Source organism: Cuculus canorus, chromosome Z (genome assembly GCF_017976375.1).
Source record: "Cuculus canorus isolate bCucCan1 chromosome Z, bCucCan1.pri, whole genome shotgun sequence".
In the NCBI taxonomy this organism is placed as follows: Eukaryota; Metazoa; Chordata; class Aves; order Cuculiformes; family Cuculidae; genus Cuculus; species Cuculus canorus.
The window spans coordinates 60033926-60053119 of NC_071441.1; the positions used below are offsets into that span (position 1 = coordinate 60033926).

Sequence of the window (19194 nt, forward strand, 5' to 3'; positions counted from 1 at the left end):
GTTCTAATTTGGGTGCAGGAAAACAGTGCCTTTCTCTGCAATCAAATACACAGTCCACTTTTTGAAAAAAAAACCAACCCAAAACAAAAAACCAGAAACAAAAATGACACCCCCCACAAACTGCCCAAACTGCCCAAAAAAACACAGCAGTTGCCAAGCTCTTCCAGAAATCACGACCACCAAAAAAAACAAAGCCAAAACCAAAAAGCAAGAAAACTAAAACAGAAAAAAAAAATAAAAACCACCAGAGAACAAGCTTCCTTTCCCATTCCTTTACAGAATGGTAGACTTATAGAGAATACTGACCAAAAATACACTAAACCCCAAAAAGAAAGAAAATAAAAGTTAGTGTTAAACTATCACTTCACTAATTTGTTCAGAATTATTAATGTGATTCTTCCATGTGTATAGAGAGTAAGTTGGGGTTTTTTTGGTAAACAGAATAAAAATATGCAATGTTCCTCTTAGTTTTGATAGCTGGTTTGATTTTTTTTTTCTTCAGCGGTGACTAGGTGATTATTGAGGTCTCTTCCAACCTGGTATTCTATGATTCTACTATATCTTTCCCTGCATATGTTTTGGAACGCTCTTAATCAGCTTTTAGCATTTTCATATGCATTCCCTCATTTTCCAGAACCTGCTTTGAGAATCTTTGAGCCTTTGTCTCTGTTTATTTGAGTACAAAAGGGACTTTTGCCACCTTTTGGCACATTCCAGTCCATTAACTTAGTAGGGTGCTTAAATAAATAGAGACTCAGGTAAAGTGCTTTTGGAAGTTACTGCAATGATTTGGTTGGTTCTTTGATGCTGTTGTGTTCCCTAGCAACACTGACTAACTAGCAGTGCTTATTTCTCCCTCAGAAACCAATGATTTAAATGTGTGTATGGTGGCATATTCTGAAACATGCAAACGTTTTAATGGTTGATAGTTTCAAATCAGTAAGGTCTTGTCTTCTTTAGAATAACTTCTGATTACCTCAATTTTCTGTAGTATAGAAGTGCTCCAGTTGGAGATGGAAGTATAGACAAAGCTGATCCTGTCAGTGAGGAAGTGCTGCAGTAGCGAAACAACCAGATCTACAGCACTAAAGTCTTCAGTTGTTTTGATTTTATTTCCATAATGAAAAATTATTGGAGATGGGTTTCAGAAATGAAGAAGGATATTAATTTCAGGAAAATCTCCTGGACACTATCTGCTCTTTTAAAATTCTGCTCTCTGTTTTGTATTCGGAGTCCAAAATTGTGGTACTCTTACATTAACTGTGCAGTTTGCTCAATTCCTTTAAAATGGAATAGCTGGATTTGCAATTTTTTTTGTCCGAATATCTTTAGTTGAATGTAAGTACCAAGTTTCATTTAGTCGAAGTTCCTAAGTGAAAATCTTCATTAAACTTGGAAATCTGACTTCTGAGAACTGTTTCTCCTGGTCTGTGTAAATAATAGAAATCAATCTGAGTACATTTTTAATAAAGCAGAGAAAATAGTAGTATAGCAGCCCATAGTTATGCCTTTGAGATGCTGACTCTAGATTGAAACTGTCATAGCTACAGCAGTGTGGTGTTATGCCATCGTATGAAAATATTCAACAACTGGCTTTTACTGTAGTGTGTATAATTCAAGTAGCTGCTTTGGTTAGATTGTTCGGAATAAATCAAGTTCTCAGATATTCCAAGAAATATTACTATGCTATTGAAATGTGAGTCATACCTATAAAGCAGGAAAATAATTTTCTTATTTGCCTTTCTCCCAACTATTTTAAAATTTGGATTTCTCCTTTTAATCTGTACCCCCAGTTTCAACAGTGTGGTGATTGTATTTCATAACTTTATTCTTTTGTTTTCTTCTTTCAGAACGTTGCTACATATAAACTTCTTGGCACCTTTATTTATGGTTCTACTGTGGGTTAAACCAATCACTAAGGACTACATTATGAACCCACCTTTGGGCAAAGAGAGCATCCCTTTGTAAGATTCCCTTTAATAATTCTTTCTGGGGTATTGAGGATAAAACTATAGGTTTAAGTAGTGCCCTATGAAAGACTTAAAATTTGACAGCATTTGCTGTCAAAGGTATTGTGGAAGTTGCAGCTCAGCCCTAAAGAGCTTCTGTTATTTCTGAAGAATGAGAGTTACAGTGTGTTGAATGGTAAGGTGGTGGTTCCCAAAAAGCTCCTACCTTCTGGAATCATCTTGGTAGTGATGCATTGTTCTTCCTACCACCTCACTGCCACCTTCTGGAACCTTGTATTTTACATATTGGTTTAGAAGAGGAGTGGTTGCACTGAAGACAGTTGAGATACATTGGCATGAGAACTGACCTAAGCCATTTGTCTTAAGAACTATGTGTAGATGGAGTGGATGGAATTGATAGCTAAAATATTTAAAACATAAAAAAAGGAAAGAATTTCTAGGAAGAGTGGTATCTAGAATAAGTATTTTATAAGTAGCATAGGTGATTGTCATTGTCACAGTTACTATAGATAATTCAAAATAGTATTCAAATAGACTTGAAACAGATGTGAATGGCTGGCAATTTTATTGCTTTCTAGGTCTAAGATAATGCTTCTCAGATGATTTTGTGACTGCTATTATGTATATACTCTTATATAAGACATTGCAAAGATGCATGTTTTGTCATCCCACTTTGTGGACGACCTAAACCTCAGTTTAGCTTGAGGGTGGTGCTGTAACAGGGTATCTAAGGCAGCTGAAGTACACATTTGCTATCTAGAACTGTGCATCTCAAATTATGTAATTGTCTGAGTGAGCTCGTTTTTTAGCGTCCTGACTTCATTACTCAAAATTTAAGCATTTAAGAGCTGATCTTGTTTACAGACAAATAGATCTGGATCTAATGCTGTAATAGGGCTACTGAGAAGTATTGGTAGAGAGGGAGGCAGGGGGCAAAAGTGACTGTTATTTGCACATGAACTTCATGACTATAGATTGAGCAGTAAGTATTTTTGACAGTATGCTTCAAGATTTCTTTAAAGATGGTGCAAACAACTGTGTAGCAGTAGGTGGTCTTTGGAAAACAGCATTGCCTTTTTTTTTTTTTTATCTATAGGATGTCAGAAGATACATTCGACACTGTGAGGTTGTGGGTTATAATCCTGTTGTGTGCTTTGCGGTTGGCTATGATGCGTCATCATTTACAAGCCTATCTGAATTTAGCGCAGAAAAGTGTGGATCAGATGAAAAGGGAAGCTGGCAGAATAAGTGTGGTTGATTTACAGAAAATGGTAAGTACAGTAGCACTGAGGTCATGGAGTGCTCTACCTGTACAAGTGCTTCTTTTCCAGTTTGTTGTGTCTTTTGTGGTACCAGAGCGGAAATATGAGTGAAGCTTCCGAAACTATAGCTGCTATAAAAATAGTGCCATTACAGAGAAATCCTGCAAACCAAAATATGCAGAGCTCGATCATCCATTTTATGCAGGTGGCTTGTCTTAAAATTATTTGCAAGTTGTTATCAAAGATGTCTTTACGAATTGTTCTTTTCAAATTCAATGTGTTTCTGTTCAGCACAGATAGATCTTGAGAAGTGCACAGGGTTGAGTGCTGATCTATAGCTACAACAAGGGAAGGAAAAGAAGTTGGATTTAGAAGGGTAAAGTACAGTTATTTAGTCCCAACTATGATTTTTAAATTGAGGCATTCAATTCAGATTCAAGATAAGGTACTTATATTTTGGGATAAAATGAGACAAGTATAAATTCTGTCAGACCACTAAATTGTAGTAGTGTAGTTAGAAAACTGTCTGCCCATCTTGTTACTGTGGCAAAGGACAAATTACTTTGATTTCTTTTTTTTTTCTTAAAAGTAAAGTAATAAAACTTACCATCAACAAACTGAGAAGGTAAAAATTTGTAAGGTTTTTATAGAAAGGTGTTACATGTTGCCTGCAAAGTAAACTTACGTTTCTAGTGTGTCATGGTAATGTTGCCTGATGATCTTTCTCAGCTGCGGTCTGCTGCTGTAGAAATACTGAAATGTGCCATAAGACAAAGATTCTTCTCTTAGTATTGTCAGTGTTAGTTATAATCTTGTCCTTTGCTTCACAGAGTATCTGAAGGTCCTAAGTAGACAGTGCAGTAGTTATTTATGAGCAGAGTGGCTAGCAATTCACTTCAGAAAAAAGGAAATACAGGTATCAACTGGTTAGGACAGAACAGCACTGACTGCTGTGAATGCATAATTTAAATTTTGGGAGCTTTCATTCCATCCATAAAATAGTGGTGTCTTCTATATGTGTGTTTCCTGAATCCTTCTCTTTAAGAAGGTCATGGCCACTAGATGAAGTCCTGACTTGTTTTGCTAGCCATGTCTGCTTTATCTTCTGGAACTTCTGCCAGTAAAGTCTTCCCTATCTGTAATCTTACAGTGATCATAACTTTCTAATTTGGTTTTTTTTTTTATCATGTACCATCAGTAATCTTACTTACTTGTCTCAGGCTTCTTCTTCTGTCAGAGTCTTACCACTTTTTTCTTATGTTAGTTTTTTGATGCTTGCTCATCACGAAGCCCTTTGAGGTTTTAGAGGTAGTTCTAAAAATGTCATCTCTGCCTTCATCTTTTCTTCCACCGTGTGTTCTGTTCTTTTCTAAAATCCAGTTAGCTTTATTTCATTGCTTCCTTGCTATTGATTTTATGACTCTTGTCCTTCTTTATTTGATCTAGTCTCTATGGTTAGTAACTTATATAAAATATGTAGTGTAACATTCTTGAGAAAGATGGAACAGACTGGGAGCAAGGGGAGGGATAAATTCGAGTGGATTTCAATAAACCATAATGTATACCTGAAAGAAAGACGATTTCAATGCCATTATTGATCAGCTACTAATGAAAACTCACCTTGCCATTGCATTTAAAATTGGTATTTCACAGTTGGCAGTCTTAAAAATATCTTACTTTTGAAAAGGGACTGCAATATTAACCAAACTTTCATTTACTGTTTATGAGTCTTTGGACTGTGACAACTACTTCATTTTGAAACGGGATTTAGTGTGTAAACCACTGTGTACTTTTAAAATTAAACATATATTTTGCCTTGATTCTGGGATATTGAAATAAGAATCTTTGACGACGTGGAGTTTGCAGAAGCAAAATTGATGCTCTTTGTTTTAACAAGCTGATAGTTTTAATTATTTCCTTTTAGCACTGCCTCTCAAATTTGAATTATAAATGTCCCGAAACTAGAGTTCATTATAGGGACTTTTTCAGTAGATCTTTTGAAAACAATATGTCACACGTGAAGACATGCCAGCAAACTTCAAAAACAGCTTTAACGCAAAAGTATTGCTTCTTAAATAAATTGCTTGTTTTTCCTAGACCTGTTGATGAAGCTTTGCTTGATAAGCCAGAATGCATTAGTTACTCTCTTCTTTTTTTTCCAGGTGGCTCGGGTATTCTATTATCTTTGTGTAATTGCACTGCAGTATGTTGCACCATTGGTAATGCTCCTTCACACAACTCTGCTCTTGAAAACACTAGGTAGGCAAAATGGGATTGACAAAAATGTGCTCTGTTCTACACAGGCCTCTTTTATTGTTTCAGCTTGCTAAAGAGGACCAGACTGTATGGATACTTGCTATACAAAAATACATTGTAATTTGCTGTTACTTAAAACACACTGATGTGTGGCTTTTAAACTGTTCTCTTCTATTGCTGCTTTTGACGTCTTTCAATTATATGCTAATTTGATTTATTTCTGAGAAATTGTGTAATATAAGAAAGTAAGCAGTTTATTTCTCTTGAAATATTTGTCTTTTTTTAAAGTGAGTTGTGTAAAACATTGTTGATTTAACCTTATAAGCATCTGTTAAAAGTACTTTTTTCAGGTTTTCAATCTTGAAGTAGGCTTTTTGAACTGAAGTTGGTAGATGTGATGTTCACTTTGATTTTGGGACATCTGATGTCACTCTGGGGTTTTTTGTTTCCTTCTTTCTTGTGAAGGATGTCTTTCACAGCCTGTCATGCAATCGTGGCATTCTTTTTGCAAAATGTCAGTGGAAAGAGGTAGGCTTTACAAGGCTGTGATTCATCCCATTCTGGAGTAGACATCTAAGTCTGGTGAGGTGAATCATACCCAGCACTGACAGGGGTCCCAAGGCAACTATATCATATGTAGATGTTAGGTTGTCAAGAGATAAGATGAATCCTACCCTAATGGCTTTTTACTATGATCAAGAAGGCATGCAGATGAATACAGTGGGTATTTACTAAGTTATAAAAGCTCCAAGCGTTTTTTTTTGTGTGTTAGAATTATGACTAAAAGGATCTGTAGAATGATGAATTAAATTCAAGTTCTGTTATTTCTACAAAAATCTGTTACTTGTTTTTTTTTTTAACAGGTAATTATTCTTGGGGCATCTACCCGGAATTGAATTCTGACATGCCAGTAGAAAACAGTCTGCTTCCCAGCTCAGTTTATTCTGAGTCTCCACCTGCTGATGGAAAGATGAAAGTAACTGCAGTACAAATAACAATGGCTTTGGGAAGCCTGAAGAATATTTTCACTCCTGTCTTGTTCCGGGGACTCCTGTCTTTCTTCACCTGGTGGATTGCTGCTTGCCTATTTTCTACAAGCCTTTTTGGGCTTTTCTATCATCAATACCTAACTGTGGCGTGAGCAGGTCAACTGACAAAGCAAGTGTGAGGTCATACACTAGATACGAACCCAGGTACCCAAGAATGGATGAAGAGAGAAGAAGAAAATTATTTATGAGGAGAAAACATATCAGAATTTTTTTTAAACACGTCCTCTGTATTCTCAGGGTGAATATTCTTAAAATGTTTAAAATTGCAACTGATTTTGGTTTTTTTGTTACCCAAATGGTAGGTAACTGATTGAATTATAGGATTGGGACTGACTGACATGATTATGTGGCAGGTGGTGGTGAGCGTGCTGAAAAGATATGACCTCTGAATATCCTGGGTTTCCATAAAGAGCAAGCCAACCTCAAAACCTTGCTTTTTAAACATCAGCGGTCAGTGACTAAACTGTGTTAGAGTTATAGTTATAGGTTATGGTTATAGTTATAGTTTTAGGTTATAGTGATGGTGGCTGCCTATCAATTAAATCCTGAAACTGAGCCATACAATGAAAGGAGAGAGGGGATATTATAAAAAATTCTGTTGGATAGCTATCGATCACTTTTCTCCATGAAAAATGAAATAATCCAACAGGACAAAAGAGATACTGTATATTACAGTAAGGAAAATTGTATAAAATTTAAATTTAATAGGAATAGGTGTATGGACCTGACAGGTATTGCTGCCTAAATATTTTGCAGAAGTACTTGTGCAGTGAGATGAGAGTTATAAAAAATATATTATTTCAGTCCCTGCAGTCATTTTGAAGTAATGGCCATCTGTATTGGTGCTAATATTGATCCACAGAGTCCATTTGGATCTTTTAAATTTTTTCTTTTCAGGTAATAGCTAAAATCCATTGAATTCACAAAATAATAGTAGATTAGTGACACCATTCAAGCATTTCAAAACAAAACAGTTTAATCCTGCTGACTGAGAGTATATGTATCTGTGTAATGTACATATAAATATATATTATATATTAGATATATAATATATATGAAATTACAAATAATGGAAACTTTATTTTAAATTACTGAATGTATCTTACAGGGCCGTGGGGGAGGGATGTATGTGTATCTAGTAATTTCAAAATCCCTTTAGAAATGAAAATTATTTTTTTTTTTTTTGAAAGTTCAGTTGAAAGGGCTATTAGGTTTTGGTGCCTCTTCAAAGGTACTTAGCTATACTAAAGAACCTATACTCTTCTGGAAGAAAAGATCTGCTTAAATTGTTAATCCTGAAATTTCTGTTCTGTCAGATCACCTTTAGCCACTCTGATCTGTGTTGACTTGGCCATATAATAACAACTAATATCTCTTGGCTTCAAAACTAGATTTTCTGTATAATTAAACAGCTATAGTAGGGAGGAGCAAAAAGCATTAACTTTGCAAGTTTTGCTTAACTGGAGGAGTAGATTCCAAGTATAAAACCATTGCAAAACAAAGTAGAATGACAACTTTTCAGATGTTTTGTGTAACTGCAAAACAAGAATGGGGATTTATATGCAGTAGTTTTTTCTAAAAGTTAATATTACACTTTGCAGAGATCAGTGGGTTTTTTAACTAATATTAGCTGGTTTTGTGTTACTGTTCTTTTTCTCTTGAATTTGTGTACAGCTTTCGCATATGATAAGCATTTATAAATGGAAAAGCTTAACAAAATATTTAATATGTAGCAAACCTATGGTATAGGAAAACAAACTGTCAATGAATGCAGAAAATCAAGAATTGAAGCTGGTGGTAAACTGTCTTATTATGTTGAATGCCTTTTTAAGTTATTTATTAGTTTATTAAATTGCATTTACTGATACTAGGGAGCGATTTGTGTACAACAGCTACCGCATGCGTTTGGATGTCAGAGAACACCTTGCATGGCTCTGCAAGTTTCATTGCAGTATGATATTTCAGTGTTGCTGGTGCTGCAAGCTACGTTTTTCCACACCAGCTTTTCATAACTAGTGGAGACAAAGGCTTAACCATGTGTATTGGCCTAAAGAAAAATATTTAACTTTATAGGTTCATATCTCGAAACGTTCCTAGGAAATGTCTTTCAGATGAATAGAATGACAAAATATGACAGGTCCAGCAATATTGGACCCACTTTCTATTAGTTTGAGGTGTATCATTACTAATAGAACTAATAAGTCCAGCACTTAAGTTATAGTTAGATATGCAATGTCAATATTGTATTCAGGAAGATAAAACAGTATAAGCGAGACTGATTCAGATAGTGAACTTGGCTGAAGGAGCTCGCTATATAGAAGATATTACCCATGACTGGAGTCTGAAGTGTAGGAAAAAATTTTGGATACTGGACATGACTTCAAAATAACATTAAGTAACAGGGTTTCTGATGGCATAGGTATTTGTTCCGAAAGTTTGTAAGTAGAAGTGAACTGTAGTTCTATAATACTGCATTCAGCAGAGGTAATTGATCACGTGCGTAGCTGAGTTTCGCAGAGCTTTTGGTAAGAGTGCATGCTGTCTATTCTTCAGATGTCACGCTGATCACAGTGAAAAATAGGCACCTGGATGTTGCTGACATTAAGATCGATGCTTCTGGCCATTGCTGCCTCATTGTTCCGCAGAACTGCATGGTTGACCTTCTGGTCAGCAGTCTGGTCTGAGTGGGAGATGATCTTTTTTTGGATCCATTTAAACTTTACATGAATCTAGGAGGCTTATTAAAAACTAAAATATAGCAATAAATACCTTTGAAAAGTGAGGTGGCAGTGAAACTGGAGGGTGCATATTGCTGTGGTTGTGAGCAATGTTTCTTACAACTACGTGATGTGCTCAAAAGTGACTTTTACAGTAGAACAGCAACCCTTATAGTCCTGACTTCTATGTATGTTATGTAAGCTTTGAAGGAGTATCTGCTCAATTCTTTAGTAAGTTCCTTTAAAACAGCAGCTGGCCAATGCTTTTTATTTTTTCATCAGCACCTGGGGGTAGGGAGGAAGCATCCTGCAGAAGTGGAAAAGCAAGTATAACATGACTGAAAGATCAGTAGTTTTTAAATCAGGATTCCTAAACATTTTGTCTTTCTTTTGCCCACTGCCTACTTAATTTCTGAGAGATTTTAGGAGGAAAAGTGCCTTTGACAAAGAACCAATGTTTGTTTCTTTCTTCATCAATTCAGATCTCCCTTTCTCAGTCCAGTAGTGTGACTTGTTAGCTTTACTTCTTTTTCCTGTCCGCAACTTTTCCCCTGCGTTCCTGACACAGAACTGACTGGACTAGATTAGTTCAGGCTTGTATTTTGGCTTTTATTGTTTTGGATTAAATTAATCTCTATTCTAAGGATTAGTTGTTTTAAATAGTTTAAATAACTTTGTTCATATTTCAGCTGTAATTCAAACTTATTAAGATTGTTTAAACACTGCACTTTTACTATAGAAGTCCCTTTAGACAAAGTATTCGGATAATGATAAATCCAAGTCTTCCATTAAGTTCAGAGAAGACCAGATGTAATGATTGGGCTCTTTCTGAGCTTAGAGGAGTTGATTAGGAAAAGGAGAATAGATTATTACAAGCGTATACTTCCACTTCACAGGTGATGTTCTCAGGCAACACTTGTTCTCTTTTGATACCTGCTCAGGCTATAGGATTTGACAGGTTTTAAAGTATTTTTAGCGGCAATTTTTTCCTTTTCCAGACTTGTCTAAGAGTCAACGGACAAAGTAGTGGAGGGAAAACGAGTAGTATCCATACTAGAGAACATCCTTGTGCAGGATATACTTTAGAAAATTTATTTCTATGGCAGTTGTTCTCCTTTTGATCAGAGGTACTGGATGGTGTGTGAGTGGAGATGTATGCTTGCCTGGGTTTTGAAGTTAAACTTGCCTACAAACAAACATGCCACAACACAGTTCTGCAGTGTAACCTTAGTCTAGAAAGTGGTTAGTGAGTACAGAAATTTCAACTAACTTCACAGTAACAGTTAAAAGTTTTGTAGTTTCTTTCAGTAGCTGCAGCTAAGTGTTAATAGAGTTCAAGGTTGTATTGCATCCAGAATTTAAAGTATCTGATCTTAAAGCTGTTTGAAGGCTCTACAAGGTGAAAGGCGTTATGCCTTTCAGTTCTCAAAGGCCTGTGTTTTCTTTTTAAACATTGTTTCTCCAGAGAAGATTTTGAACAGTTAAAATGCTATGCTCCATGCTTTGTCAGGTGACGTGATTTGCACATTTTTTGTTAGCTACAAAGCCCCCAGACTTAGCCCTGCTGGTCATTTTGTCATTATGAAGTTTCTAGAAACTTTTAGTCAAGATTGAAGAATTAAGTGCATGGTGAAAATGGACACATTGAATGAAAATAAGGCCAAAGAAAGTCCTGTGTTCTCTTTGCTTATGGCAAAGCAAAATCTTGACAGAGGAAGGCAACTACAGGTCACATCTATCCTAAATCATATATTAAATGTGGATGTTTACCCTTATGAGTAAATAAGACTGTTACTTTCAGCATCTGCAGCCTAAGTCCTAAGTCCCAAATGGTAAATTAAGAGCAATATTCTGACCTCACTGACATTTACTCTGAAGAGCATCTAGGCAACAAGTGTTGAAGCCAAATATCTGATCTACATAAGCAAACTGATGCAGAATTGTCAGTCTGTGCTTCAGAGTGATTTTTTTGCTACTTCTTCTTTAGGAAGGTCTGCCGTGATTTGTGTCTCTGGCAGCCCATGCACTGGAATGGATGATGTCTCTAATCTATACTTCTAATGCTAGACTGAAAGGTTGTCTTTCTCTGTGGGAGAGATCGTTAAGGCCAAGATGTTATTTCAAGGCTGCTTTTACTGACATCTTTATATGCTGCACTTAAATTTTTCAAGTCTTTCACTGTGGACTGCCAGGACAGTAATGTTGCACTGGACATTGTTTTGCATGCCAGTGTATATGTATATTTATAATTTTGATTTCAATGGCATTTTTAATGGGAATTATTTTAAATCCTGATACCATGGATCATCCTTCCTTTATTTTTAATTAATATCAGTGCCTGCAACTAGAAGTCAAATACTTCTGCGCTAATTATTTTCTTCAGACTTGATGTCCAGACTGAAATATTAACAAGTATGTAGTTTTATACTGAAGTGTGAAATCCACCTGTAAATACCAAACTTTTTCCAGAGGTGATCACACATCCATTAGGAACTCTTATTCAGATTTGCAGGATTTCTCTAAACAACGTGCTATCCATAGGACTCTGCTGTTTATGAAACAAACACACACTTCGTCAGAGTTTTGAGAGTAGGTTTTTACAAATTCCTTAATAGTAGGCAATTTCTATTTATTTCATGATGCTGCTAAGTATTTTTTAAAACCTGGCTTAAAATTTCTTGTGCTTGAAGTCAGCCTTGCTCCCTTTTCCTCTGGTCATTGTAACTCTGCTTCCTGTATGTGTACTAAGCTTCAAGAATGCATATTTATAGTATTTTTGATAAAAATGTAGGACAAAGAAAAAACACACCAAAAATGTTATTTAGTAAATACAGTTCATACCCGTCATGATGTGCCAACAAACGGTTTTAGTTTTACTGTCTTTAGTCATTCCTTTGTCCCATTGTTAACAATTTTGCACATTTTCAGTATGTGAGGTTTTCTAGGAAGAATACCTGTGGGGAAGTAACTCTGTAATAGTAATCACAGGAAACTTTGTCTAATGTTTCAGTTTTCGCTTTTATGTGAACAAATATTAATGTGAAGATGCTATTAAATAATTTAAGCCTACAATTTCTCACAAGGTAGACTTGCTACAGGGAACATCCTCCAAGCTGTAAATATTTTACTTTAAATATGTGTCTCTGTTGCTGGGATCACACATATATTCAATGTTGTTGTTCTGTTAGTAGTCTTTTTTTTTTGTCTTTTAAAGTGAAAAGCAGACAGTACTTCCTACTCTAGAGCAAACCTAAGAACAAAAGACTGCCCTCCCTTCATTTCAGTATTTGCCAAATGCGAAAGAATCTGGTGTTATTTATGTAAATTTTAACTTCCTCTTATTGCTAAATTACTGTTAAAATACAGGTTTTGTAGCTACAACTTTACAAGTATTAAGACTGTCATGCTTCACAGTGAAGATAGTGTCAAATACTTGTTGCATTATATTGACCTGTCCTGACTGGTGTTGCATTACCTGCTGTTTCAAAACAAATTGTCTTGTTTGTGTTATGCTTTAGAGGTTCATTGGGATCTGTGAACAGGAGAGTGCAGCACACCAGGGAAAAAACAGGGAGTCGCTTGGTTTTGGGTGGGGGTTTTGTGAGCGTTTGTTGGTTGGTTTATTTGGTTTTTTTTTTTTGATGTCTGTGTGGATAATGTTAAGGTACAATTACTACAAATAATAAACAACCTACAGTAACATTGCATTCTCTTTGTACACTGTAGACTAAAGTGCCTAAAGGTGAGTCGTCTCTAGAAGACGTGCTTTATACATTTCTTGCGTGTGTCATTGTAGCTATTTTGCTACATATTAGAAGGTTAACTTTTGGAAAGAAAATGAAAGGATTGCTGGCCTTTAAAAGGGAGTTTGCTATAAAATTATTGTTTTCTTACAAGTTTGGGCGTTTAGAAATGTCTATGTGTGTTTATGGGTCATTACTTATTGGAGTCAAATAATATATCAAAGAAATCTTTTTCCATTCCTTGCACTTTAATGGCAGTCTAACAGCTTTGCCAACTACAATATAACACCCCACCGCCACCTAGGCATTCAGTTTTCTTTTTGGCTAAAGAAAGGGACTTGCACAATTCTGAAAGGATTGACCTTAACAAAGTTTTGTAGTGACACTGTGGGTGTTCCTTATGCCCCAGTTGCACATGGGTGACTTCAGCCAGGTAAGTAGTTCTGCTTGAGCTCAGAAGGGCTGCAATGAAGTTCACTGCATCGACGTGGATTTGGGGCACAAATAGCACAAAAGAGGTGGATTGTAAGGTGACTGGCTGAAACAGCAAAGCAGCTCGCAGAAAAAAAGGTGCAAGTTATACATTACATTGTACCAGTTCTGTAGAATGTTCTTAGGGTGTTGAATAGCAAAACCACCCTTACCTTTCAGCTACTTCCCCACCTCAGAGAATGGCAAGAGCTGAAGTGAAACCTTCCTGGTCTGTTTCAGCAGGGAATAAAAATGCGAGGAAACAGCAGTTGCCTATTTTTGCGTTAATTGTGTGTTCTGAATGTGAAATGCTTGTAAGATGAGATGGTGGTGGCAATTCAAATCTACCAAAGGAAGTCTTCCTCGAAGGAAGACTATTAAAAACACTTTGAGCTTCTAGCTCTAAAAAGTGTCTGTAGCAATCTGTACTGTACTTAGTGCACTATTTGGGAAAACTTGTTCCAGTAAAGCTTGTTAAATACTTCCTTACACTATGTGTAAGAAATTACTTTTTTTTTTTTTTACATTACAGCATTTAAGAAGCTGGTTTTGACTTGCTTAGTGTTACCATGTATCAGGCAGCATTTTAATAATGTGAAAAGAGTAAGAATTGGTTTGTTATCTAAACACCTAAATTCGTTTAGTGTCAGTACATCTTGCAAAGTGAAGATTACACTTTCTTATTCACCATTCATTCTGTCGAAATGTTATAATTTTAACTTTGTTTTTATAATGCACACGTTATTAAAAATAAATTTATATCTTTTAGTTGGTAATGGTAGTACCACAGCAAATCTAAGAGAAACTGTGATATCTGCTGTATATCAACTGCCCCGTCAACTTGCTTGCCTTTGTATAGCGTTGATCCATGTTGGACATTTCACGGCTAGTGTGGTGATGCTCATACAGTATCTTAGTATCCCTACATGTACTCTGCATGTCTTGCATTTGTGCACTGTAAATGGATAGACCGTTTTACACTACTTACTCTAGATTTAAAAAAAACACCCTTCGATTATTTTATATAGTATTTCCCATATCCAAAGTAGGAAAATTTCTAAAGCCAAAGATCAATAAATGTTTATTGTCTTATCAGTGTGATTTTTTTTACCCTATTTTGTATGACACATCTTTCCTCTTAACAACTTGTGCAAAACCTCCAAGTTTGCCAAAGAATGTGTAGTAACCAGACTTTTTCTCGGTTTCTGTGCTAGCCCAAATAGTTTATCTTTTTTACAAATAATTTAGTAGACCATTTATTCCCTCCCTGTTTGGGGTGCAGCAGAATAAACAGTTTTCTAGCACAAGTGCAGATAGTGTCTTAATTACGTGAGTAACAGTTTGCCCACAAAGAACCACTTACAGATGTGATACAAATGTTCTCATTTCTGAGTGTTTCAGGATTAAAATTTGGGACCTATTTTAACTTCCTGGGGAAAAGATTAGTTATATGCTGTCGCAAGTGGAGGAAGTTCTGAGCTTCCCAGTAGGCTGACAGGATTTATCACCTTTCTTGTTGACTTTCACCCTTCCTGGTAGGAAACCACTTAAAGTGTTGTATTTGCTGTCTTAAAAAAAAAGAGAGAAGTGATGTATTTAAAAACATACTATATGGTCTCTTCTACTTCTTTCATCCTTACAGCATTAAGAAGGAATATACTTAAAGTAATAACATCTTGTATTTGGCTTTTTTCATTTGATTTTTGGAATATCGGATTTACTTATGCATGGATTTTCTTTCCATGTTTGCAACACCTGCAGATGAATGATACCAAAACTTCAATTATAAAGGACAGTCCTGCTGCAGAGAGGAAAAGTGCCCCTGCAGTACCTAGGAAGAGCCAGTCTGGATTTTTTGGGCAGTGATTTAATAATGGACAGGGCATTTGGAACCCCCTCCTGAAAGTGATCAACCCATCCTATGTTTTAGGGTGAGTTTAGAGTCAGGTTAGGAGGAAAGGTAATGAGCTATGGTGGGAGATTTGTACCTTATAATCCATCTCACCTTTCTGCTTTCTCCATGCAATCTGAAGCTTAAGACTTCACGATCCCCAAGATTTGTAGTAGAACAGGTATTTAGCCTGGTGTGTTCCTCTCAACAGTTTTTGTAATCCACACTTCTGCTTTGGATAGTGTGTTGATGCCAGTTTGCTGCTTCAAAGTTCAAATTATTCAACAGCTGCCATCGCAGTGTCGGTCCTTCTTAAGATTTATTCTGGGCTAGGTTTCTGTGCCCAACAAAGTTTGGTGTGGTCGAACATCAAAAGGACTTTAGTGGGAACTGTACTAAACACAATTGGGTTGTTTGGGCTCTAGAGCATCTTTTCTACCTTCGAAATGCCCAGGTGCTGCAGAGCTCATACAACTGAGCAAATGCCTGGAAAAAGCATCCATCCCTGCGCTAGCCGTAGCCTTGACACCAGTGAAGGTGTGTGCTGTTCTTATGGCTCTCCACGTTCTTCTGCTCTGCTGCAAGAAGCAGCTGCGAAAGCCTTGGCTGCATGCTCCTGGAATGGAAGTGATTTCAATGGTTGTATGAAGTCTGGATATGAACCCATCAGGTTCAGACTCTGAGGCCCTGCTGATTTATGAGATCTTCAGTGAGGAAAACTGGCAAAACTCACCTCTGCTTTGAAGTGCAAGCATGTGTGATGCACTGTAACAGCCCACGGACTACCAAACTTCTTGAAATGTGAATTTTAGCAGAGTATGTTCTACCAGAGAGTGTACTCCAACCAGGAGGGCGAGCATCTAGTACCTGTCCCTTACACTAGCTGGTGTGGATGGGGCTGATGAAATTCCTGCTGTTTTGCTTCAGATTTTATGAAAAATTTTTGAAGAAGATGTAAAGAAAATACCGTTGATGCCTGCTTAGTGGACAGGCTAACTAGTGGACTGCAACTGGGGTGCAGCAGAGACTAAAAGATCACTCTTGAAGGAATATTCAGTTTCCCTCTAAATCTGCATTAAAAAGCAGAAAGTAATTTGTTATATGTGTTCTGGAGTCAATCCTGCAATATTTGCTGTTTCTTATAATATCTAAGTGTTTAAAAGACCTCTCCAAAACATCATTTGTTGAGGGTTAGCATTTTGCTTTTCCAGGGTCTGGGAGAGAGGCAGCTTCTCGGTTCTTGAACTGTTGGAGCCACTTTGTAGTTCTGTCTCTCTTGGAAGTTGAAAGGAAAATAAAGCATTCTTCTTTCTGAGTCATGAGATTCACAGGCTATCTTCAGTGATTTTGGATAAACAAACCATGCCTGTGTTCTTCCCACCTGTTAAATTTGAAAGCAGTTTTTCAATGAGTGTAGAACTTCTGTGATTTCCTTAAATGCTCTTTTTTTTTATAAACGTACAGTGTGTAGTGTGAAGCTGTTGTGCTTATGTCAGAAACTAAATACAGGCTCTTTGTCGGAGTTAGATGTGTCTGACCTTTAGGATCACAGATGTCCAGTTTCTTCCCATTCATTTGGATTGTTTTGGGAATAGGACAGACCTGCAGGTTTTGGTACTGAAATCCATTTTTCTTCCTTGCGTGAGCACATGCTGTTCCACTCCTACCCTGTTATTTGTATTGGCCTGAAATACAAACTCTTCAGCCCAAACACCTGTATCTTGTGCAAGTTGCCAGATTTCCTTTCCTCTTGTTCGCACAGTGGGATTGTTACTGTCGTCTGCCAGGCAGCATGAGCTTACAGGAGTGGGGAAGGGGGCATGGAGGGAAGCGGGCACAGCAGAGTTGGTATATCAAGGGATTTGGGCTGCAATTTAAAGAATGAAAGGCACAGAAAGCAGTTGGACTGGGCAGGGATTTGTTTGCCACAGGAAAGTACGGCGTGGGGATTTGGCAGTTATATATACACACCTAAAAACCATGTGGGAGGTGGGGAGTGAGTGTGACTTGTTACAAAACAAAAGGAGTGTGTTGGAGATTGTGTTGTGTAGAGCAGGAAAAGTCAGACCAATGCCATAAAACTGCAGGTTGAGGCGTTGTGCATTGCTGACTTTCCTGTGAAAACCTGGGGAAGCTGTCAAGGATTTAAAGACTAGAAAAATTACTTTTAGTGAGAAAGTTGAAAGAACTCTGCAGAGTATCAAGGGAAGATTCAGAGGCTAAAATACCTTAATTTGGAATAAAACTGCATAGAGAAGGATTTTAATCTTAGAGGAAGGCAAAATGGGAACTGGAGACTGTAACCTGACACTAGACAAATTACAACAGTAGAAAATGCAGTTTTAACGGTGTTAAAATTGAGTCACTGGTTGCATTACAACCTGAAGTGATGAATTCTCCACTGGATTATCTTTAGACATTCTCTGCTATAGGTGAGTGACTTCCTGCTTTCAGTGTAAGTATAATCAACAGAAAGTAATGGAACCAGGGGATTAAACAACTAAGCCATTGGTTAATTCAGTTTTATTTTAAATATGAGAATTTATGAACTTTTGGATTGGCACTCTTATGGCTTAATTGCTCCAGGGCTAGGAAGAAATGCACAAACTTAATTTCTTTAACCCCAAGTATGTGTAGCCATGCTTTATATTGCATATGTTTTAATGCCTTTCAGAAGTTGTAAGTGGCGAAAGATTTTAAAATACAATTTTGCTGATATCTAGAAAAAAGATAATGTAAATCTGAAAATAAAGAGATATGAGGTAAAAAAATACAAAAGTTGCATTCTTTCTGTCTAGAGGCATAATAACATCTTGGAAAATAAAACTCTCTTGAAGTTCTTTTTCTAAAAGATGCCAAATGAGACTCCACGTCAAGAGTGGAGTCAGAATGTTACTCTTACAAAGTTCGAATTGATGCTGCAATTTTATGATTCTTACTTCTCAGTGAAAAAATAAAGCAGGTTGGTTCCTTAGGTAAGCAGCTAGATGAGATCTCAAAAGCTGGTGCTTAGATTTGAGTTCAAGTTTGTGCTGAATTTTAAGACTCCACTTCTCTTAAATGCCTGGAGGTAAGAATCATTTTGCTCTTTTCCTCTATGTATCACAATAATAACAATAATAATTATTAGCCTTTTGGCAGCTATAATATTGACTGTTTCGTGCTACTGTCGACATACCATCCTCTTCCTGCAGCAGCTCCATCTTTTCATCAGAATCTTCCTTGAGAAGCATATGTCTGATGATGGTAGTTGAATCAAGCTGTTGTGACATCCCTCACCACAAGAAGGATGTTGAGGCTCTGGAGCGTGTCCAGAGAAGAGCAACAAAGCTGGTGAGGGGGCTGGAGAACAAGTCTTACGAGGAGCGGCTGAGAGAGCTGGGGTTGTTTAGCCTGGAGAAGAGGAGGCTGAGGGGAGACCTTATTGCTCTCTACAACTACCGGAAAGGAGGTTGTGGGGAGGAGGGAGCTGGCCTCTTCTCCCAAGTGACTGAGGACAGGATAAGGGGGAACGGCCTCAAGCTCTGCCAGGGGCGGTTCAGGCTGGATATCAGAAAAAAATTCTTCACAGAAAGAGTCATTGGGCACTGGCAGAGGCTGCCCAGGGAGGTGGTTGAGTCACCTTCCCTGAAGGTGTTTAAGGAACGGGTTGATGAAGTGCTCAGGGACATGGTTTAAGGAAGTGATAGGAATGGTTGGACTCGATGATCCAGTGGGTCCTTTCCAAGCTGGTGATTCTATGATTCTACAGAATGTTTCAGAATGCTACAGAATGTTTCTGTAGGAATTCAGAAGTCACTTGTCCTTTATCAAAATCTTCATATGCTGGATTGGA

General features: G+C 37.1%; 1 protein-coding gene across 3 annotated transcripts in view; it reads left to right on the forward strand.

Annotated features, from left to right (window-relative positions):
• TMEM161B (transmembrane protein 161B) overlaps positions 1-18537 on the forward strand; it is a 56474-nt gene extending 37937 nt beyond the window's left edge. For all 3 annotated transcript variants that reach the window (XM_054053766.1, XM_054053765.1, XM_054053767.1), the window contains 4 exons: positions 1851-1964; positions 3067-3241; positions 5395-5491; positions 6352-18537. In XM_054053766.1, coding sequence (XP_053909741.1) covers positions 1851-1964; positions 3067-3241; positions 5395-5491; positions 6352-6629 — 664 coding nt within the window. In that variant the 3' untranslated portion in view covers positions 6630-18537. The remainder of the gene's footprint in view (positions 1-1850; positions 1965-3066; positions 3242-5394; positions 5492-6351) is intronic.
• The last annotated feature ends 657 nt before the right edge of the window (positions 18538-19194 follow it).